The 24,909-nt window shown below is 45.8% G+C and overlaps 1 protein-coding gene across 1 annotated transcript in view; it reads left to right on the forward strand.

Annotated features, from left to right (window-relative positions):
- Positions 1-4,024: 4,024 nt before the first annotated feature.
- The window catches only part of LOC140191064 (protein Niban 1-like), a 70,514-nt gene continuing 49,629 nt past the window's right edge, over positions 4,025-24,909 (forward strand). Inside the window, exons 1-2 of the mRNA XM_072248139.1 lie at positions 4,025-4,082; positions 20,211-20,341. Coding sequence (XP_072104240.1) covers positions 4,028-4,082; positions 20,211-20,341 — 186 coding nt within the window. The 5' untranslated portion in view covers positions 4,025-4,027. The remainder of the gene's footprint in view (positions 4,083-20,210; positions 20,342-24,909) is intronic.

Genomic DNA, 24,909 nt, shown 5'->3' on the forward strand with positions numbered 1-24,909 from the left:
GACAGAGCGTAGATGTTCAGCAAAGCGGTCTCCCAGTCTGCGTCGGGTCTCGCCAATATATAAAAGGCCACATCGGGAGCACCGGACGCAGTATATCACCCCAGTCGATTCACAGGTGAAGTGTTGCCTCACCTGGAAGGACTGTTTGGGGCCCTGAATGGTGGTAAGGGAGGAAGTGTAAGGGCATGTGTAGCACTTGTTCCGCTTACACGGATAAGTGCCAGGAGGGAGATCAGTGGGGAGGGATGGGGGGGACGAATGGACAAGGGAGTTGTGTAGGGAGCGATCCCTGCGGAATGCAGAGGGGGGGAGGGACAGATGTGCTTAGTGGTGGGATCCCGTTGGAGGTGGCAGAAGTTACGGAGAATAATATGTTGGACCCGGAGGCTGGTGGGGTGGTAGGTGAGGACCAGGGGAACCCTATTCCTAGTGGGGTGGCGGGAGGATGGAGTGAGAGCAGATGTATGTGAAATGGGGGAGATGCATTTAAGAGCAGAGTTGATAGTGGAGGAAGGGAAGCCCCTTTCTTTAAAAAAGGAAGACACCTCCCTCGTCCTAGAATGAAAAGCCTCATCCTGAGAGCAGATGCAGCGGAGACGGAGGAATTGAGAGAAGGGGATGGCGTACTAGGATGAGGGAGATGTCTTCCTTTTTTAAAGAAAGGGGCTTCCCTTCCTCCACTATCAACTCTGCTCTTAAACTCATCTCCCCCATTTCACGTACATCTGCTCTCACTCCATCCTCCCGCCACCCCACTAGGAATAGGGTTCCCCTGGTCCTCACCTACCACCCCACCAGCCTCCGGGTCCAACATATTATTCTCCGTAACTTCCGCCACCTCCAACGGGATCCCACCACTAAGCACATCTTTCCCTCCCCCCCACCCTCTCTCTGCATTCCGCAGGGATCGCTCCCTACGCAACTCCCTTGTCCATTCGTCCACCCCATCCCTCCCCACTGATCTCCCTCCTGGCACTTATCCGTGTAAGCGGAACAAGTGCTACACATGCCCTTACACTTCCTCCCTTACCACCATTCAGGGCCCCAAACAGTCCTTCCAGGTGAGGCAACACTTCACCTGTGAGTCGGCTGGGGTGATATACTGCGTCCGGTGCTCCTGATGTGGCCTTTTATATATTGGCGAGACCCGACGCAGACTGGGAGACGGCTTTGCTGAACATCTATGCTCTGTCCGCCAGAGAAAGCAGGATCTCCCAGTGGCCACACATTTTAATTCCACATCCCATTCCCATTCTGACATGTCTTTCCACGGCCTCCTCTACTGTAAAGATGAAGCCACACTCAGGTTGGAGGAACAACACCTTATATTCTGTCTGGGTAGCGTCCAACCTGATGGCATGAACATCGACTTCTCTAACTTCTGCTAAGGCCCCACCTCCCCCTCGTACCCCATCTGTTACTTATTTTTATGCAAACATTCTTTCTCTCACTCTCCTTTTTCTCCCTCTGTCCCTCTGAATAAACCTCTTGCCCATCCTCTGGGTCCCCCCCCCCCGTCTTTCTTCCCAGACCTCCTGTCCCATGATCCTCTCGTATCCCCTTTTGCCTATCACCTGTCCAGCTCTTGGCTCTATCCCTCCCCCTCCTGTCTTCTCCTATCATTTTGGATCTCCCCCTCCCCCTCCAACTTTCAAATCCCTTACTCACTCTTCCTTCAGTTAGTCCTGACGAAGGGTCTCGGCCTGAAACTTCGACTGCACCTCTTCCTACAGATGCTGCCTGGCCTGCTGCGTTCACCAGCAACTTTGATGTGTGTTACAGAAATCTGCTTTGCTTTTCTGCCTTCCATTAATTAGACTCTCTTCACTCTTTGAAACTCAATGTATGTGGAGTATACTGGCAGGTAATGTGTACAATGTGGCAATCTTTTCAGTAGTTAGCTGGAGTGTGTTGGGTAACAGTCAGAAGGTCTTCAGAGCAATACAGCTTGGAAGCAGCCCTTTCATCCAGCAAGCCTATCTAGCTTGATGCTCACCCAGCTACTCTCAATTTCTTGCATTTAGACCATATCTCACTAAGCTCTGTCACATGTCTATGCCAACGTTCACCCCATACCTCACTAAGCTCTGTCCCACCATGTCAATGCTAACATTCAGCTCATATCTCACTAAGCTCTGTCCCACCGTCTACGCCAACATTCAGCCCATATCTCACTAAGCTCTGTCCCACCATGTCAATGCTAACATTCAGCCCATATCTTACTAAGCTCTGTCCCACCATGTCAATGCTAACATTCAGCCCATATCTCACTAAGCTCTCTCCCACCGTCTATGCCAACATTCAGCCCATATCTCACTGAGCTCTGTCCCATGTCTGTGCCAACGTTCAACCCATATCTCACTAAGCTCTGGCCCACCATGTCAATGTTAACATTCAGCCCATATCTCACTAAGCTCTGTCCCATGTCTATGCCCAACCAAGCTCTGCCCCGCCATGCTCCTAGCCAAGTTCTTCTTAAATGATCCTACTCTACCCGTCTCAACCACTTCCCCTGGCACCTCATTCTATATACTCACCAGTGAGACCTCAGCTCCCTATAAAATAATTCCCTTCTCACCCCAAACCTTAGACTCTCCTACCCTGTATATGTATGTATATGTCACCATGTTCTAGCAGGCATTCTACAAAGAAATACAATAGTATCAGTGAAAAACTACACACAAAGACTGACAAAAGCAAAGACAAGTTGTGCAAATACAATATCTAAATACATATACATACATAAGCCTGAGAGCATGAGGTGTTGTGTCCATAAAAGGGAGTCTAGGCTGTGGAATCAGTTCGTTGTTGAGGTGAGTGAAGTTATCCACACTGGCTCAGTAGCCTGATGCCTGAAGTGCAGACATCTCACCCTGCAAAAACTCATTTCAGGGAGGTAGCACCATCAATTTGCGGGAGACTCCCGGAACTTCCGGGAGAGGTGGGATGTCTGCAATAGAGTAGTTCCTTAGCAGCTAGCCAGCTAGTTTAAATAACGTTAGCTATGCTAATGAACGAATGACTCCTGTTAAACTCACCTCAACACATCTTTTACAGTCTTAACTCACCATGGGCGATAGAAAAGTCACTGTTGCAAACAGTGCAGCGAGCAACACCACCATTATTTTTGACCCATGTTAGGCAGGGGTACACTTTCGTGTAGTCTGGGGTGAAGAGTGTTTTATATTTCCTTGTTTTGAAACACTCTGCCATGGCGGTGCAGGGCATTGAACTGATGGAGAGACAGAGGCCGACTGTAAAGCCCGCCCACAGAGAAAACTGATAGGTCTACTTAGTACAAAGAGAGGCCAATCAGGATGCTCGCTCTTGCTCCCGCTCCCACTCCTGCTCTCCCTCTCATTTCCCAGGACATTGTATATAATTTGCGGGCGTCAGGGAGCTGCTATTAATATGCGGGAGACTCCCGGAACTTCCGGGAGAGGCAGGATGTCTGGAAGGGTAGTGGCTGCTTCTGAACCAGATCTCCTCTATCTCCTTCCTGATGGCGGTAGCGAGGAAAGAGCACGGCCTGGATGGTCTGGGGTTGTTGATGATGGATGCTACTTCCTTGTGGATTTGCTTAAAGGCGAGGAGAGCTTTTCCTGTGATAAAAGGGCCTATACCCACCACTTTCTGTAGGCTGTTCTGTTCTTGAGCACGGATGCTTCCATACCTGTCCGATTTACCAATCTACGGCTCCAAGCTGCATCGGCAGAAGTTGCCACACAGTATCAACAGATGGTTAAAAAAAAATTTCATGCACATTGTTGAAGACCCAGGGGGAAGGGTGGAACAGCAAATATCTCAAAGGAACATCGCCTGGGTGATTGTCTCCTTGTTGCTATTAGTGTGTAATGTGAGACCCTTTTACATATTCATGAGCTTAGTCATGATGACAGGTTGCAGTGAAGGATACAGGCTGCCCCACCCTGTCAGAGGCAAAGCAGCACCAGCCGGGGTGCTAGGAATCAGCAAGAAGTGTTGTCGGTGGTTGCCATCTCCCGTCCCCTCTCTTGGACTGACAGCGATGGGTTTGAACTTCTCTGCACAGCTGGACGACAGAATGCGCCACTACCTGAGAGGTAAGGAGGGCTGCGATCAGGTAGGCACCAGAAGGCATTGTACTCTGTTAACAGTTATCCTTTGTTACAGGGTACAGGACGTATACTGTAAACTATTCCCTCTGGCTCCAGTCAGCTGTTACAGCAGGACAAGCCAGGCAAAGTATTGGCAGCACACAGACCTAAAACTATCAGGTTCCATGAATACTTTTATTAGTGCTACAATTATAATAACAACTCGTCTCCTTTCCCTTCCTGTATATCATTTGTTCGCTTACATAAGTGCATTTTTTTGGCAAATCTCTTAATCTATTTTATGCGCACCAAAACTTTTTATTTAATCCTTTGCCACACCACATTCCTACTGGGGGCGCCTGTGTCGTAATCGTATTGTGTTGGATATCCCTTTGACAATGGGACATGGACAGGAGGAAAGGCACAAAACATACACCTGTCAAGATTCTTTTACGATGTTTCAAGGTACTTCTGAATGACAGCCATTGTTCTGACGCGGGGAAACCTTAGCCAGGTTGCATGCACCAAGCTCCCACAGAAAACAATGTGATAATAATCTTTTATCAGTATTGACTGATGCATGTTAACAAATGGCATACAGAAAATAACTCCCTGCCTGGCTTTAAAGGATGCAGATATTAATAATACATTAACCCACCTGAAGCTCCAGGAGTTCCTCCAGGTGGTGTCCTAGGCCCAACTGTGTTAAACTGCTTCACCAATGACCTACCATTGTTAGGTCAGAATTAGGGACGTTTGCACAGTGTTCACCACCATTTACGACTCCTCAGATCATGAAGCTCCACGTCCAAACGCAGACAATATCCAGGCCTCTGCTGATCGGCGCCAGGTAACATTCACCTCACCTGAGTGCCAGGCGGTGACGATATCCGACAAGGGCCAGAATCTGAATCAGGTTTGTTATCACTTCATACATCGTGAAATTTGTTTTTCTGCTGCAGCAGTACAGTGCAAAAAAAAATTAACTACTGTGTTACCAGAGAGAAGTAAATGTAGAGCAAAAGAGGAATGGCAAGGATGAGGTGGTGTTTGTGGGTTCTCGGACTGCTCAGAAATCTGATAACAGAGGGGAAGAAGCTGTTCCTAAAACATTGAGTGTGCATCTTGGACACTGGTGTGATTGATGCAGGTGGGAACCGCTGATTGTAGCGGTAAGAGATTGGAGATTTCCTTGAACGCTCTATCCAGTTGGCACAGGTTTTCATAACCCGGACAAGTACACCGACTAATGGTATCATCCCCCAGTCCAAAGGCATTGCCATCACTGAATGCCCCACTATCAATATCCTTGACCACAGATTGAACTGGAGTAGTCATATACGCCATGAGGCTGCAAGAGCAGGTCAGAAGCTCAGAGTCCTATAGCAAATAACTCTTCCCCCACCTCCCCATCATCTACTAGGCTTAAGTCAGGAGTGTGATGGAAACCTGTGCACCTGCCTGGACACTTACACCTTCAACAACACTAAGGAAGATTGACACCATCCAGGATGAGGCAGCCCACTTGCTGGGCACCTCATCCACAACCACTCGCTCACTCCGCCACCGACGGGCAGTGGCAGTGGTGTGTACCATCTGTAGAATGCGCTGTGGCAACACACCAAGACTCCTTGGACAGCACCTTCCAAACCCACCGTCGCTACCAGCTGAAAGGACAAGAGGAGCACCAACACCCAGAAGGTGCCCTCCAAGCCGCACACCACCCTGGCTTGGAAATTTATGGCCGTTCGTTCACCGTCAATGGGTCAAGACTCTGGAACTGGAACTCCCTGCCTAACACCATTGTGGGTGTAACCCGCGTCCCAAGGACTGCAGCTCATCACCAACTTCTCAAGGGCAACTAGGGATGCACAACTGAATTTTTTTTCAGCCCGTGCAGACTGCAAGCTGTGAATGGATGTAAAAAAAGAGAAGATCTAAGTAATGGTTGGTTTATGCATGAAATTTATGTCATTATCCGACATTCACTATTTACTGAAATTAAACTGCTTTTATTGGGAGCAATTGCAGGAGTTTTGTTTTCTCTGTTCCATAGACATACTGTGCTTGCTAAACAACAGTTGGTTGTACTTGGTCATCCCTGTGAACCTAAAGCAACACACACAAAGCGCTGGAGGAACCCAGCAGTTTGGGCAGCATCTATCCACGGAGAAAAGTAAATGGTCGACATTTTGGGCTGAGTCCCTTTATCAGTCTTGTTTACTCATTTCCATGGGAAATTAAGGATCAGGTAGCAAAGGTCTAGGAGTTTTGAGATGAGTTTTCTTTTTGGGATTATAGTATTGAAAGCAGAGCTGTAAACAAGAATATCTCCAAGTTACTTGGGTTGAGGTATCAGATATCTTTTGTGATGGGTGGATATACTGCGACAGTCATTTGTAGATACTGGATATCTCTGTGGCAGTGGGACACAGATATAAAATTTCTCCGCAACAGTGAGACATAGATCTATTAAGGTGAGTTACAGGGTGTGGACAATCAGCAGAATTACTAAAGTTGATTATATCTCAAGCAACAATCCTTAAAAGCAAACCGTTCTCTAGAATTTACTGTCCTTGAGAAAAATGCAATCCAGAAGACCTTTGTTGTTTCTTGCCCGAGGGAGTACCGGGGTGGTGTAAAATGGACGTTCTGATTGCCGAATGGGTAGAATAGACAGTTTGAATGGGTTCCAGGCCACTCCCTTGGAATCTCTGGATTCTGGCTATGAATCATCTGAACAGTCAAGAACAGGAGCATTTTCCACATAACAAACTTATCTAGGTGCAGTTTCATAGCATCACGTCAAATGTGGGAAATACTATCCAGTTTACAATCCACCATCTTTCCTCAAAGTCAGTGTCCAAATTGAGCTTATTGTCAGCGGCAATGGAAAAATTAAATCGCAGCAACCTCACAGGTGAACTAGAGACATGACATTCACAGTAAAAACATAAATTCAAAGTATTATACAAGAAAGAACACAATTGGAAAAAGTGAAACCAGTCAAGATACCAACATCAGTACATCTGTAAAAATTTGTTAGAGTGTCTGCTGAACCTCCTTAACCTTCCATGTAAGGTAGAGACACTGGTACACACCTTCCCTGTGATTGCATCTCTTTGCTGGGGCCAGGACAGGTCACTGGATTGGCACCCAGGAATTTAATCCACTGATGATACAACCATTGTTGGTAGAATCTCAGGTGGTGATGAGAGGGCGTACAGGAGTGAGATATGCCAACTAGTGGAGTGGTGCCGCAGCAACAACCTGGCACTCAACGTCAGTAAGATGAAAGAGCCGATTGTGAACTTCAGGAAGGGTCAGACGAAGGAACACATACCAATCCTCATAGAGGGATCAGAAGTGGAGAGAGTGAGCAGCTTCAAGTTCCTGGACGTCAAGATCTCTGAGGATCTAACCTGGTCCCAAGATATCGATGTAGTTATAAAGAAGGCAAAACAGCGGCTGTACTTCATTAAGAGTTTGAAGAGATTTGGTATGTCAACAAATATACTCAAAAACTTCTATAGATGTACCATGGAGAGCATTCTGACAGACTGCATCACTGTCTGGTATGGAGGGGTGGGGGGGTGCTACTGCGTAGGACTGAAAGAAGCTGCAGAGGGCTGTGAATTTAGTCGGCTCCATCTTAGGTACAAAGTACCCAGGACATCTTCAGGGAGTGGTGTCTCAGAAAGGTAGCGTCCATTATTAATGACCTCCAGCACTCAGGGCATGCCCTTTTCTCACTGTTACCATCAGGTAGGAGATACAGAAGCCTGAAGGCACACACTCAGCGATTCAGGAACAGCTTCTTCCCCTCTGCCATCCGATTCCTAAATGGACATTAAATCCTTGAACACGATCTCACTTTTTAAATATATCTTATTTCTGTTTTTTACACAATTCTTAATATATTCAATATACATATACTGTAATTAATCTACTTATTTACTTATTATTATTACTATTATTATTTTCTTCTATATTATGTATTGCATTGAACTGTTGCTGCTAAGTTAACAAATTTCACGACACATGCCAGTGATAATAAACCTGATTCGGATTCTGAATTCATTGGTCTTTATACATATGTCTGCGATGAACCTTGAAGGTTCAAATAGTTTTTTTTGGTGTGATTTAGTGAATCAGTAGGACTGTTGCTGGGTTAATGATTTGATTGCTAGATTTTGGATTTAGTTTCTAGGTTAGGGATCTGGTCACCAGGTTAGGGACTGGATTACTGTGTGTGATTTGGTTCCTCAGTTAGGGATTTGCTTGCTAAGTTCAGAACATGACCGTTGTCATGGCTTGTGATGAAATTGCCAAGTTTGGCAACTGTCCAGTGACCAAGCTGATGTGACATACTGCTTGTATACATATCTAAATGTCTGTTTTACTTTCCGGAGCAGGATAATGAAGGTATCTTGGTACTGAACTGTGTCTTGAAAAGAAGATCCTTCCCCGGGGCTTTATAATTGGCGGCATTAAAGACACTTGCCAAATAAATAAAGGCCCTTACCAAGTCCTGATTTTATTTCCTTCATTTTTCCTGGACCTGATGAACAATGAAGATCATTTACCCGGGAATGGTCTGAGCTTCCAGCAGGATTTCCTCAGCGGGAGGGAAGTATTAGGTATCAGAAAATACTGAGGACCATTTCTGCTCCAGAAGGCCAGACAATTCCTGATCATTTCTCTATTCCAATACAACTCTTTCTTAAAGGTCATAATAATGTTGGCATTTTTGGGAATTTTTTTCCTCATGTCAGATTTAAAGGAAAGGTTAATGGGACATCTTGACCTCCAATCTTGCGGACTTCAACTGGTCTCCCAGGCAGCACTGAGGCGAGGTGAGGCAGCGGGCCCATCACCAAGAGTAAGGAAAACCCGGAGTTTGATTGAATTAAGAAAGTTCAGGCACAGGCCAAATTGAAACGGCAGGGTCCAGATCCCAGAGCATATCAAAGTGACTGAACCTGAAGTTTGGATGATGAATTAAGCTCATAGCTGAATCGGTAAGGTCAGGCACAGGCCGAATCAAGGCAGTGGGGTCCAAGCCCTGGAACGTATCAGTATGACTGAATCCAATGGTTTACACACTGGGCCAGATTGAAAAGGTCAGGGTGTTATGGTCCGAAGTGAGGGATGGGCAGTTCAGCTCGCTGCTCAGCTCTGCCTTGAACTAAGAGCCTGGGGACGGACTCACTATTGACTTCAGTTCAGAACACTATTTGCTTGTATTTATTGTTGTACGATTTAGTTTTTTCCTGCATATTGGGTGTTTGACAGTTTTTTATGATGGGTTCTTCTGGGTTTCTTTGTTTTGTGGCTGCCTGTTAGGAGACAAATCTTAAGGTTGCATACTATATAAATACTCTGATAATAAGTGTACTTGGAACTTTGAAAACCAGGTGATCAGAACAGAGCAGTGTTGCTGTTCTATTGCAATGACCTGTAGACTCATTCATTATCCAGTCTGAGGGTTAATCGAGCCGTGTAATTGGCCCAGTCCTGCTCTCTATCTTTCTGTTGGTTATTTGAACATCCTGAATGGAATCGAACAGCTCACTAATACTCATCATCTTCACATGCATCAAGGGCATAACTTCAGACAGCCAGTGATGCAAACATCATTGCACACATTGGGAGGGATCTTCAGTCACTGCACTCACCCAAGGTGCTCCATTAGCCTCCCTCGACCTTGCACACATCCATCAGGTATCACCTGTCGGACTTGAGTGGAGCACCAACACAGAGGCTGTGTCCAGAAAGGGCCAGAGTCGCCTCTGCTTCCTGAGGAGACTGAGGTCCTTTGGAGTATACAGGCCTCCTCTTCACATGACCTACCAGTCTGTTGACACCAGTACAATCTTCTATGTGGTGGTGTGCTGGGGCAGTTGCATCAACACGGGTGATGCCAACAGGCTCAACAAACTGATTAGAAAGGCTGGCTCTGTTATAGAAGTCAAATTGAACAAACTGGAGGCTGTGGTAGAACAAAAGACTCGACGGAAAATCCTGGCAATTCTGGACAATGTTTCTCACCCTGTACATGCCACCTTGGCTGAACAGAGGAGAACTTTCAGTAACAGATCAAGACAACTGTGCTGCTCCAAAAAGTGCTATATGAGGTCATTCTCACCCCCGGCCATTAGGCTCTATAATGAGTCAAGCTGTAGCCAGGGAAGTGATAACTCCCTCCTGTTAGACTGTTTAAAGTAACTTATTTTTTATTTTATTTATTCTTCTTACTTATCTTCTAATATAGGCCATATGTGAATGTGTAATGCTGCTGTGACACTGTAATTTCATTTGGGATCAATAAAAAACCTATCTATCTACCTACCTGTGTGTCCTCGGCACTACAGAAATGCAGGGGTAAAGTCTGAGCTCTCTGTCAAGAATCAATTCAAGATTATTAATTGACATTCTTCTACACACAAGTGTAAAGAAAAACAAAATTATCATTACTTCGGATCTGATGCAGCATAAAAAATAACACAATAAGCATAAAGAACACAATAAAAACACAATAAATATAAATACGTAAGATTAGCTTATACCCATAGACCAATATGTACTACATAAAGTGAGTTGAGGTACAGGAGTGTGGTAAGGTGACTCTGACAGGAAATGATAAAGTAGCGGTGGCCGGGTTGTGGTGGGGAGGGTTAATGGGTAGCGGTGTTGATCAGCCTCGTGGTTTGGGGAGGTAACTGCTTTTCAGTCAAGTGGTCCTGGCGTGGATAGTAAATAGCTTCTTTCCTGACGGCAGAGGGACAAGCCGTCCATGAGCAGGGTGGGTAGGATCCTTCATGATATTGCTGGCCCTTGTTGTGTATGTGTCCTTGATGGTGGGTAGGCTGGCATTGGTGGTGCACTGGGCAGTTTTAACTGGCTGCTGTAGAGCTCTCCTGTCTGGCACAGTACATTTTGCATACCATACAGTAATGCAGCTTATTAGAATGTTCTCCACTGCACATCTGTAGAAGTCGAGGTCTCTTCAACTTTCTAGGAAAGTAGAGATGTTGGTTGACAGCTTTCTTGACTGTTCAATAGATGTTCTTTTTCTGGGATGAGAATATATTCTCCCCAGTCTAATCAAGAGGGAGGGAGGGAGGGGAGGGGAGGGGACATCGACTCAGACCATGAGAGGCCTACGTCCGGTATTTTCATGCCTTACAAGGCGCAGATTGGAAGTCTGTGTGGGGCGCCACTCCTCGCACAGACACTAGAGAAATGTGTGGTTAAGTGCCTTGCTCAAGGACACAAACATGCTGCCACAGCTGAGTCTAATCAAGAACGGGATAAACTGTATTTTTTGCACACTGTGTATAAATGCTATTTCCAAAGAAAACTAGGAGAAATATCGGTTCTCATCACCAGAAAGCACAGGAAGTTTAAACCATCAAGTCAAGTGTGTTGTGAGATGAATTGTTTCAAGACCACGCAAGCCCTGATCAGTCACTGGAGAGCCCAAAAGTTTCACTGCTGGAGGGAACAGCAGAGATGTGGAGTTGCCTAATCTAAGGTTAAGATTAAGACTTTGTGGGCCACCAAGAAGATACCCTTGGGAAGCTTATAATTAGATTGTTTCTACACAGTGAATATTTAAGTGACTTCAGACAGCCCTGAGTTTTCAGGGAAGTTTGAGTGGTGCTAGAAACTTCACCTTGAGCAACCTAAGTAACCAGTTACTCCTTCTTAGCACCAGTTCTGTACAGGAGACGTGCTACAGTGACGTACAGATACCGAGAGGAAGTTAGTAGGAGAGCAGGCAGGCGCTGATACACTGCATGTTCTCATCTCACTTGGATTCAAAATAAGCTTCAAATTTTGTTTGTGTGCTTGGATCCTGGCAGTACGTACCGCTTAAGAGCAACTTTAGAATCTATAATGTCACATTTAAGTTGCTACTTCCTGGCAGGTAGGTATGGAGGTTTAGTTTGGCATGGCAACTGCTCTGCCCAAACCACAGGAAATTGCAGAGATGTTGGCATGGGCTACGCCCACCCGTGTACCTAATAAAGTGGTCACTGAGTGAATGTTTGTGCTGTAACCCAATCCACTTCAATGTTTGACGTGTTGTGTGTTTAGAGGTGCTCTACTGCATACCACCTTTGTAACGAGTAGTTATTTGTGTTACTGATGCCTTCCTGTCAGCTTGAACCAGTTTGGCCATTCTCCTCTGACCTCTCCCATTCACAAGGCATTTTCATCCACAGAACGGCCGTTCACTAGATGTTCTTTTTTTCATTGTTCACACCATTCTCTGTAAACTCTAGGGACTGTTGTGTGTGAAAATCCCAGAAGATCAGCAGTTTCTGAGATACTCAAACCACCCAATCTGGCACCAACAAACATTCCACAATAAAAGCCACTTAGACCACATTACTTCCCCATTCTGATGTTTGGTCTGTACAAGAATTGAACCTCTTGACCATTTCTGCATGCTTTTATGCACTGAGTTGCTGCCACATGAGTGGCTGATTAGATATCTGCATTAACGGACAGGTATATAGGTATATCTAATAAAGCAGCCACTTGGTGTATGTCCCTGCACCAGTCTAACACCATCCCACATTTCTTTAGAGATTTGTGGTTGAATCACATTTGCACCAGACAGAAGTGAACAATTGCTGTAATTCACCTGTATGTTCTTAGCAATCTATTGTCAGTGCTTGAAGAAACATTCCCCAATCTCTCACAGCCCTCTCATGTCTCATACCTTCTTAATTGTCTTTATTTAAGTTCAAAACGGTAAACCCAGAGTTAAGTCTTTCACTCTCCATCTTAATGATACATCTTATGTTATGAGCATTGTTGGCTGCTGGGACAAAAGACTTTCGTTTATTCTGGGTTTGGACGTTGCTGGCATGCCCACCTTTTGCCCATCACTAATTGCCATTGAGAAGATGGGAATGTGCCGCGCTCTTGACTCAGCAATATCTCTGGTGCAGAGGGAGGGTACTGTTGGGGAGAGTGTTCCAGGATCCACTTCCAGTGGCAATGAATGACTAGTAAGATTTTTCCAAATCAGGATGCTGTCTAACTCGGAGGGGTGGTGTTCCACGTATCTTGTGCTTCTTGTTGACTGAGGCGGTGAGTTTGGGGGGTGCTGTCAGTGTAGTCAGGGCGGGTGACTGCCGTGTATGTTGTAGATGCTGCACACGGCAGCCAACGTGCATCGACGGAGTGAATGAACAATGGGGGAAGTGCAGTAGATGGGTTGCCAATCACATGGACAGCCTCGTCCTGGGTTGGACTCAGTCTCGTGAGTGTTGTTGGAGCCAGTGTCCCGTCACGCATCAGGAACTTGTGCCATGGTAGACTGTGGAGCATCAGGAGGCAAGCCACTTGCCACTGCATACCTGGTCTCTGATCTGCTGGTGAGGCCATGTTATATGTGTGTGGGCAGCCCGGATGAAGTTCTGATCGAAGTTCATTTGCAGTATGTGGACTGGGAAACTTGTTGATGTGAATCCTGTTGAGTCTCACGGGTAGAAGGTTTGAGCCACCTGTTGGAGAAGATACAGTAGATGTCTGATACATCTGTAGTGTCAGTTTTGCCCCCTATGTATCTATCTAATGAGGTCTAGCTCCACCCCAGACATTCTTTCTTCTCCCCTCCCATCAGGCAGGAGATACAAAAGCCTGAAAGGACATGCTACCAAGATTATTCTATCCCATTGTTATTGGACTCTTGAATGGATGTCTAGAACGATAAGATGGAATTCTGGCCTCATGGTCCACCTTGTTATGATCCTACACTCTATCGTTTGCCTGACCTGTACTTCATCAGAAGCTTTTACACTTTATTCTGCAACGTTATTGTTCTATGTTAGTCTAGCTCAGTGCACTGTGTAATGATGTGATCTGTATGAACAGTATGCAAGAGAAGCTTTTCACTGTACCTTGTTGCACGTGACAATAATAAGCCAATTCCAATACAGCAGCAGAAAAATGAGAGCCAACCTCATTAGTAGGTACAGAATTGTATGCAAACAGGTTGGACATCGAGTCAATGTTTCTGTCGGAACATTTGGATATGGCACAAGTGCGGAGAGAGAGAGACACTGAAGTGGGTCGACAGTTCTCAGACTTTAACGCAAACTTTGCAGGAATTTAAGGAACAGGAGAACAATAAACACTAGGCCAACGGGGCCATTAACTAAAACTCTCAAACTGAAAGTTAAAGGCCAACACCGCGGCTGAAAGCAGTATCTAAATACTACACAAATACTGCTCATTTCCAGCGTCAGTCGAAACGGTAGTCCTCTTTCTCAGACAGGGACGAAGACAAGCAGGGAGCGTGACGTTACTGTGCTTTGCTCAAGTCTCGACAAGACAACGCCAAAGAGAAGGGGGTTAAATACCACCATAATGAAACAGTAATTAGCTGGAAGGCACATGTCCATGGGCACAATTGCCAAACGTGCGCGGCGGGGCGCCTGTGGGCAGGGCACGTAGACCCTGCAGCGGAGTCCATAGCTGTGGCAGATTCTCCTGGTTAGAAGGACTTCTACAGGGGTCAGAGTCTCAAAGGAAGAGGTCAGTATTCAGGACAGAGATGGAAAGAAGGTTCTACAGCAAAGGGCACTGAGTCTTTGGAATTCTTTACCCAAGGACACGGTGGATGGTCAGTTGCTGAGGATATCCAATATCGGCGGATATTAGGGAACCCAGAATGTGGGATTAGTTCAGGAAAGTGGGGCTGTGGGCTAGGAGCAGCCACAATTTTAGGAGATGGGCTGAATGGTCTACTCCTGCTTTTAGTTCTTATTTTGTGATGGATGAAGGTGGTGCAGTGGGTACACAGCCCCAGAGACTGAGACTCAATCCTGACTTGGGTCCAGCTGTGTGGCGTTTCCATGCTCGGCCTGTTACCGTGTGTGGCTTTCCACCGGATTGTTCCAGTTACCTCCCAAAGACGTGCAGGTGGGTAGGTTTAATGCCTGCTGCAAACTGCTTCTAGTCTGGGGCTCAGTGTAGAATCTGGGGCATTTGGAGTGGATGGGAAAGTCTGGAGATTAAGAGGGATTGGTGGAAATAGGTGGTGACGGCTAGCACAGATTGTGTGGGCTGAAGAGCCTGTGCTTGCTCATAATACAGTGCTGGGACAGAATCTGTGTGAAAGCAGTCACGGAAAGCTGTCATTAAACAGCTCACACAGCATACCTCCGCCTAAATCAGGGATTACTGTTTGTCCAAAACAAATTGTACATTGACTTTCATTCTTTCCACTCTCCCATGTGACCTTCTTTGTTTAACCACACATCTGAGGAGAGGCTGAGTCCGGGGTCACCTCAGCGTAATGCTTTCAACAGCTCTATCCCCCAACCCAGTCACTGAAGCCCACAGTTACTCAGTTAAGGGGAGACTTGCTAGTTCAGATAGTGAGTTTGCTAAGACGCTGATAGTTTCATGGGCAGCCTCGCCTGTTGGGAGGTTTGTGGTGGGCTTACTGGGAACTATCGGCAGGGTTCTCCTGGTGGGACCAACAAGAGGCTTACCCAAAAACTGTACTGAGCTCGGTGGGAGCTGATCTGCAGATCTGCCTGAGAGACAGGATTCACTGTGACCATTGAGAGTGGACTGGGGAATTATCTCCTGGTTTGTTGAGGAGACCGTGGCGGAGTCAGTGGAGGCTGCCAAAAATCAGTCAGGAGTGCTGAGAGACTGTTTGCTGGAATTTGCTGATGACTGCCTGATCCTCACCAACAATGATAATGTACAGTAGCTCAGAATGGAGTCATTTCCCCCAGAGTTGTTTGGAATTAGCTCTTTAAATGACAATCCAGTTTATTCCAGGTCCATGCTGGTTTTACTGAGAGATTAACTTGGCTGTTTTGAGGATAACTTCCTTACTGTAACATGAAAGGAGGCCACTGGGCCCATCAGATTCATACTGGCTCCTAGAGAATCCATCCATTAGTCACATTCCCTCTCTCCATATTCCCCAGTACCCCTGAAACTCATTCCCTCTCACATATGCGCTTTGGTACTTTTTGCCACTTGGGCTTATCTACAGCAGTCGGTTAACTTACTGGCACGTTTTTGGGATCTCGCAGGAAACCGGAGCACCCGGACAAATCCACGTGGACAGAATCAGAATTAGACTTATTATCACTAATATAAGTCATGAAACGTGTTGTTTTGTGGTAGCAGTACAGTGCAAGACGTAAAAATTACTGTAAGCTACAAAATATATAAACAGTGTAAAGGAGGAATAATGAGATAGTGTTCATGGGTAAACGAAATGTTCAGAAATCTGATGGCAGAGGGGAGGAAGCTGTTCCATTTAGTGTGGTCTTCAGGTTCCTGCACCTCCTCCCCAATGGTAGTAGGTTTTAGGGATTTTTTTTCTGTTCTGTGGATGTCTGTGAAGAGTAAGAATTTCAGGTTGTACACTGTATACATTCTGGTATGAAATGGAGCCATTGAATCTTTGAAGGCTCGTGGCACAATTGCCTTCATCGGTGTGAACGCTGACTATAAGAGTTAGGAGGCATGTTGCGGCCGTATGAAACTGTGCTTAGGCTGAGCATGGAGTATTGTGTAGAATTCTGCTCACCCCATTACAGGAAGGATGTGGACGCTATGGAGAGAGTGCAGAAGAGGTGTATCAGGATAGAGGGTGGATTAGGGGGTATGAGCTATAAGGAGTGGCTGGAGAAACGTGGTCATTTTCCCTAGTGCTGGCAGAGGCTGAGGTCAAAGTCCAACCCTACATCCCTGCTGTGAGAGGTGGAAACGGGTAAGGCTGGACAAAAGGGCTCAGGTGAAGGTGAACAGACCAATCCCCTGTACAGGGGATGCAATGGATTGCAGAAGCATTGATGAACTCCAACACACCATCAGAGGACGATGGAGAGAGATGGGAGATCATCAATGGCCCATGCACCACTGGGAGTTAAGGGCCCAAGTCAAAATGGCAGAGGCTGAGGTGAGAGTTGATTGGAAGTTATAAGATTTAAAACCATCATTCCCACAATCCTGAACTTAAGCCTCTGTACCTCCCTCTGCAATTGGATCCTCGACTTCCTAACCGGAAGACCACAACCTATGCGGATTGATGATAACATCTCCTCCTCGCTGATGATCGACACTGGTGCACCTCAGGGGTGTGTGCTTAGCCCACTGCTCTACTCTCTATATACCCATGACTGTGTGGCTCGGCATAGTTCAAATACCATCTATAAATTTGCTGATGATACAACCATTGTTGGTAGGTTCTCAGATGGAGACAAGAGGGCGTACAGGAGGGAGATATGCCAACTAGTGAAATGGTGTCACAGCGACAACCTGGCACTCAACGTTACATAGAAACATAGAAAATAGGTGCAGGAGTAGGCCATTCGGCCCTTTGAGCCTGCACCGCCATTTATTATGATCATGGCTGATCATCCAACTCAGACCCCTGCACCAGCCTTCCCTCCATACCCCCTGACCCCCGTAGCCACAAGGGCCATATCTAACTCCCTCTTAAATATAGTCAATGAACTGGCCTCAACTGTTTCCTGTGGCAGAGAATTCCACAGATTCACCACTCTCTGTGTGAAGAAGTTTTTCTTAATCTCAGTCCTAAAAGGCTTCCCCCTTATCCTCAAACTGTGACCCCTTATTCTGGACTTCCCCAACATCGGGAACAATCTTCTTGCATTTAGCCTGTCCAATCCCTTTAGGATTTTATACGTTTCAATCAGATCCCCCCTCAATCTTCTAATTTCCAACAAGTACAAGCCTAGTTCATCCAGTCTTTCTTCATATGAAAGTCCTGCCATCCCAGGAATCAATCTGGTGAACCTTCTTTGTACTCCCTCTATGGCAAGGATGTCTTTCCTCAGATTAGGGGACCAAAACTGCACACAATACTCCAGGTGTGGTCTCACCAAGGCCTTGTACAACTGCAGTAGTACCTCCCTGCTCCTGTACTCGAATCCTCTCGCTATAAATGCCAGCATACCATTCGCCTTTTTCACCGCCTGCTGTACCTGCATGCCCACTTTCAATGACTGGTGTATAATGACACCCAGGTCTCGTTGCACCTCCCCTTTTCCTAGTCGGCCACCATTCAGATAATAATCTGTTTTCCTATTTTTGCCACCAAAGTGGATAACTTCACATTTATCCACATTAAGTTGCATCTGCCACGAATTTGCCCACTCACCCAACCTATCCAAGTCACCCTGCATCCTCTTAGCATCCTCCTCACAGCTAACACTGCCGCCCAGCTTCGTGTCATCTGCAAACTTGGAGATGCTGCATTTAATTCCCTCATCCAAGTCATTAACATATATTGTAAACAACTGGGGTCCCAGCACTGAGCCTTGCGGTACCCCACTAGTCACTGCCTGCCATTCTGAAAAGATCCCGTTTATTCCCACTCTTTGCTTCCTGTCTGCTAACCAATTCTCTATCCACATCAATACCTTACCCCCAATACCGTGTACGTTAGTAAGATGAAAGAGCTAATTGTGAACTTCCAGAAGGGTAAGATGAAGGAACACATACCAATTCTCACAGAGGGATCAGAAGTGGGGAGAGTGAGCAGTTTCAAGTTCCTGGGTGTTGAGATCTCTGAGGACCTAACCTGGTCCCAACATATTGATGTAGCTATGAAGAAGGCAAGATTATACTTCATTAGGAGTTTGAAGAGATTTGGTATGTCAACAAATACACTCAAAAATTTCTATAGATGTATTGTGGAGAGCATTCTGACAGGCTGCATCAGTGTCTGGTATGGGGGGAGGCTACTGCACATGACCGAAAGAAGCTGTAGAGGGTCGTAAATTTAGTCGGCTCCATCTTGGGTACTAGCCTACAAAGTACCCAGGTCATCTTCAAGGAGTGGTGTCTCAGAAAGGCAGCGTCCATTATTAAGGACCTCCAGCACCCAGGGCATGTCCTTTCCTCACTGTTGCTATGAGGAAGGAGGTACAGAAGCCTGAAGGCACACACTCAGCGATTCAGGAACAGCTTCTTCCCCTCTGCCATCCGATTCCTAAATGGACATTGAACCCACGAATACTACCCCACTTTTTTAATGTATTATTATTTCTGTTCTTGCATGATTTTTAATCTCCAATAATACATATACTGTAATTTATTTATTTATTTTCTTCTATATTATGCATTGCATTGAACTGCTGCTGCTAAGTTAACAAATTTCACGACACATGCTGGTGATAATAAACCTGATTCTGATTATGAGAGGCATAGATAGAAGAGATAGAATCTCCTTACCAGGGAAAAAATGTCAAGTACTAGAGCACAAACACTTAAGGTGAGAGGGGAGAAGTTTGCAGGGCATGTGCACGTGCAGAGTGGGGTGTGCCTGGAACACAGTGCCAGAGGTGGTGGTGGGAGCAAATACGACCAAGTCATTTAAAGGCACATGGATTGGCAGAATATGGAACACGCACTACTTAATTATTTACTGCCCGTTACACCACTGGTGCCTAGGGCAGCAATGAAGGTCCTCCATCTCTGGGCTGTGGGGCTTCCTCATTGTGTCAGTAGCTTCCTCTCGGTTTTCACCACTGTCAGTCCCGGGTGGAGACTCAGGAATACCTTCGCAGTCAGATGTAGGAGGATTCTTCATTGCAGTTTTGTTTGACCAGCCAGGGTTGTTTCCCTGAGCTGAGCCCCTGAACCTGAAGGACCAGTGGAACACCCTCAGTCTGGCCTCTACCCTTTGACCTATTAGGCATGGGTGACCCTACCAGGAGCCAAAGCATAAAGCCCTGACTCCAGCCAACATAGCTCTCCAGGTCATGGAGGCACGCGAGCCTCCAAACTACGACAAGGTTGTGGACCTCTTGGGGGATGCAACACGTACAGGGGAGAACACTAGTTGAAAGTGACATCGTATACGACACCGATTGTGGGTCGAAAGGCCTGTTCCTGTGTTGTACTGCTCTGTGTTTCATGTTCTATTTCATTCTAAGTGCCACCATGGTCTATGAAGGGAGAAGGCAGTTGGAGCGTACAGATACTGTATCACTGGAGGACCTTGTTTCCTCTGTAAGTGATTTAGGATTGTTTGTGGTGTGTGGCTGCCATTGTCACTCTGTGTGTCCGACCGCAGCGCCTCACGGACTGAGTTTGCGTCTGTTTTTTCCTCAGGGAGGGCTGACAGGTTGCTGAATGACATTCGGCCCCACTGTTGCCGACAATACGCGGCAGCCTTCCTCAGCCGTGTCTGGAACGAGCTGGAGCCGCGGGCGGGCCAGGGCACTCAGCTGCTGCAGAAGAAGGTAGGAATGGCGGGGGGAGGGGTCCACCTGCTCTGCTGGACGGTACCCTCGCGTTGCTGGGTCGGCCGGGAACGAAAACGGCAGGCGCTGGAAACGTGGAGCGAGGAGAGAAAGTGCTGGAAACGGGTCGGTCAACAGAGAGAAACTGCCGAAGTTTCAGGTCTACAGTGCTGGATCAAGTTGAAGTTTAGTGTCCTGGGCACACAGACTCTGGTACAAATGCTGTGGAGGTTAGTTCCCTGCAGCAGAAACACAGCACAGCACAGCTGGTGCTGCGTCAGAAGAATTGGGAATAGTAGGTGTTTCTAGCAACAGAAGAAAATTCTGTAAGTGCTCAGCTGGTTAAGAGTATCAGAGGAAAGAAAAACCATTAGAGAACAACAGGTAACCAGTTCAACCTGAAACGCCAGCTCAGTTTCTCTCACCACAGATGCTGTCTGACCTCTGAGTGTTTCTGGCGTTTTCTCGGGTTTTATTTCAGGTTTCCAGCAACTGCAGATTTTAGTATTTCTTTGAACAGCAATCTGATGGAAATCTTTGTCCAAGGTTTGGAACAGCTTGCCTTTGTCATCCATAATGTCACTAGACCATAAGATATAGGGACAGAATTAGGCCCCGACTATTCAAAAATCTGTCAACCTCTGCCTTAAATATACCCAACGACTTGGCTTCCACAGCTGCCTATGGCAATGAATTTCACAGATTCATCTCTCTCTGGCTAGTAAAATTCCTCCTCATCTTCACTCTAAAAGGACACCCCTCCATTCTGAAGCTGAGTCCTGTGGTCTTTTACTCTCCCACCACAGGAAATATCCTCTCTCCATCCACTCAATCATGGGAGATAGGTTTGAATGAAGTTACCCCTCTAAGGACAGATTAACCAATCATTGAGTCCGACAGATTAACCAATCACTGAGTCTAACTGTGAGTCTTGGCACTGTGCTGAGAGCAGATTGGCTGCTGTTCTGGAAAATAACATAATTTCTCAATACACTTGATTGGTTTTCAGACACAGCAGTTTTCAGTCCTGATGCAGGGTTTTAACCCGAAACATGACAATTCCTTTCTCCCATAGATGCTGTTCATCCAGCTGATTACTTGTTGCTCCAAATTCCAACATCTGCTCTCTCTTGTATCTCTTTTTTTGAAAAATTGTTGATTATACCTGCCTCAACCACTTCCACTGGCCGCTCATTCTGCATACCTAACACTCTCTGTGTAAAAGTGTTGCCCTTCAGGTTCCTATGGCATCTTTCCCCTCTCACCTTAAACCTATGGCCCATAGTTTTTTATTTCCCAATGCAGGTGGAAAAGACAGTGCACTCAACCTGTCGATGCCCCTCGTAATTTTATACACCTCTATAAAATCACCTCTCAGTCTCTTACGCGCCAAAGGAAAAGGACCCAGCCTCCCAATAGCTCAGTACCTGGCAACATCCTTGTAAATCCTTCCTGAGACAGAAAATAGGACAAGCATGAGCCCCTCCGTCCTAACTCACCATTCAAGATGATCGTAGCTGAACATCCATTGTCCCAGCTTTCTCCCCATTCCTCAAGACCTGAGAGCATTATAGTTCCCTGCATATATTTAGCAATTTGACCAGCTGTGTTTTGTGGCAGAGTATTTCACAAGTTCACTGCTCATTTCACCCTCAGTCTTAAATCAATCTGCCCCTTATCCTAAACCTGTGACTCAGAACAACTGGGAGACTCTTTCCTGCATCTCATCTGCCCCACTACTGGTAGAATTCTGTAGGTTTCTATGAGACCCCCCCCCCCCAATCTTCTGAACTGTGCTAACCATACACGTCGAGTTACTGGCTAATAACATTAGCCACTGTAGTATACACATTTCTCATTCTGACACTGCTATTTAATCTGTACATGTTTAGCCCAACATTAGCACCACCCACCCATTCACTAGGTAATGGGTGTTTTAGCACTAGAAGTTGGGATGGGCATCTGGTCCTTCAGCCCTGTTAGAACGTAGAACACAAAACACAGAACATAGAAGAGTACAGTGTAGTCCAGGCCCTTTGACCCCACTTTAACCTTCTCCAAGACCAATTGAACCCTTCTCTCCAACCTAGCACAGGAGCAGAATTGAACCCTGTGTACTGGCACTGTAACAGTGTTACACTAACTTCAACCCCACCTCATCATTTTGTACAACTCTTGTCAAATTTCCCCTCATCCTCCTACGCTCCAGGGAGACATCTCTTTAGAACAGAGATGAGGAGGAATTCATTGCAATCTGTGGAATTCATCACAACGAATGGCAGTGGAGCCCAAATCATTGGGTATTTTTAAAGCATTGATTGATAAGTTTTTAATTAGTAAGAGTTTATGGGTAGGAGACAGGAGAATGAGGTTGAAAGGGAAAATAAATCAGCCTTGATGGAATGGCAGAGCAGACTCCATAGGCTGACTGGCCTAATTCTGCTCCTGTATCTGGTGGTCTGATGACAACCCTTCATTTCAGTCTGAACTTGGCCAGTGTTGTCCATTTTCGGTCTTTAATACACCTTCACCAGAATCCTTGAACCTGATAGTGCCCAAAGCCCTAGCGATCTCTGTTTGAGCATCCACTGCCCTCTAAGAGCATTAAATAAAAATTAACTCTCCTCATCTTAGTCCAGTGCACTGGAGTCCATATTCTGAGAGCATGCCCCAGTTCTGGGCACTGCCTTTGAGTTGGTGCAATCTCCTGCCTTAGCACTTTGGCAGTCCTTTACAACATCTTTAAAGTTTCCAATGCCTTTCCCCCTTCCTTTTCAGTCCCAAAGAAGGGTCTCAGCCTGAAACACTGACTGTTTGCTCACAGACACAGTCTGATCTGCTGAGTTCCTCCAGCATTTTGAGTGTGTTGATTTGGAGTTCCAGTATCTGCCAACTTTCTCATGGTCATTTTTAAAACTCCTCCGAGATCACCTCGCAGTAGTTTCCCAGCGGTCTGAACGAGACATCTCAGTAATCAGTCAGATAGCTCTGCTGGCCTTGCTCAGGTGTGGTCACGGAGAAGAGAGGACAATCAGACTGTGTCTGCTTCCGTATGTTATGTTCTTGTGTTCCCCAGTAATGGCCTTACACTGTGTCCCTGTCCTTGTGTTAATGGGTGATAACTATTTGTCTTCCTGACTCTATCTGCATGTTTACTTTCTATGTCACTTGAACCAGCACACCCTGATCTCTCAATACACATTTATTCGTTTCTCAGCGTTTCAAACAAATTCTTCTTTCCTATTCTTCGTATGAACTTGTACAATCTCTGATTTTCCCACATTATTATCTGTTACCTTCTTGCACGCCTCCTTTACCCATTGATGTCTCCTGTAACAGAGTGGATGTGTACTTTTCCTGACTGGATTGTATACAGTCAGTGAATGTGGATACATTAATTTCTATCATTTTATCGAAGTCATTAATATATAGCTGGCAGCTTGCTCCCTGTGCAATCCCACTGGTGACAGCGTATCGGCCTGAAGTTGGCACATTTTTCCCTACACCCATCTTTCTGTTCTTTAACCAATTAACATCCATGCAAGTACATTTCACCCAACCTTCGGTTTTACGAGGGGTGATTCATAAGTTTGTGGCCTAAGGTAGAAGGAGATGAGTTATTAACTTCAAACTTTCTGCATTTTCACTCAAAGAGTTGACCTGCATGTGCATGTAACAAGAGCTGTATAACTCATCTCCTTCTACCTTAGGCCACGAACTTATCAGTCACCCCTCGTATGTGACATTTGTCTAAGCTGCACCACATCAATTGCTTTTTGAAAATCTTAATATACCACATTGATCGATGTCCCTTATCTACCTTCACAAAAAATGCAATTGTGTATGTCAAATTTGATCTTCCAGCCTATAATGGTCTTTATAAGAGCAGGCTAATATTGTTACCTCATCCTTACAAATAGATTCCAACTTCTTCTTTGACAACAGATGTCTAACTAATATCTGGATACGTTATAGCCTGGTAGAGCAACTGCTGTGCCCATCACCACAAGAGATGGCAAACAGTTGCTTATCATGCAAACACGAGGAGATCTGCAGATGCTGGAATTTCAAGCACCTGAATTTCAGGCATACATAAAATTGGAATTTCAAGCATACATAAAAATTGATATCTCTTCTTTCAGTTAGTCCTGATGAACGGTCTCAGCCCGAAATGTCCACTGTACCTCTTCCTATAGAAGCTGCCTGGCCTGCTGCCTTCACCAGTAATTTTTATGTGTGTTGCTTATCATGCAAAGCAGCTTCTTTTCCATTGACTCTGTTTACATTTCTCACTGCTTTGAGAAAGAGCCAACGTAACCAAAAACACACCCTACACATTAAATCTTTCTCCTCCCCTCTCCTGTTGGGCAGAGGATATAAAATATTGAGAACAGACATCACCAGACACAAGGACAGCTTCTATCCCACTGTAATCAGACTCTTGAGTCGACTTTCCACATGCTAAAGATGAACCCTTGACCTACCAAACTACCTCACCATGACCCTAGTACTTTAATTGTCTACAAGCCTAATCACGGGACAATTTACAATGACCAATTAGCCTACCA

Source organism: Mobula birostris, chromosome 32 (assembly GCF_030028105.1).
Source record: "Mobula birostris isolate sMobBir1 chromosome 32, sMobBir1.hap1, whole genome shotgun sequence".
NCBI classification, from domain to species: Eukaryota; Metazoa; Chordata; class Chondrichthyes; order Myliobatiformes; family Myliobatidae; genus Mobula; species Mobula birostris.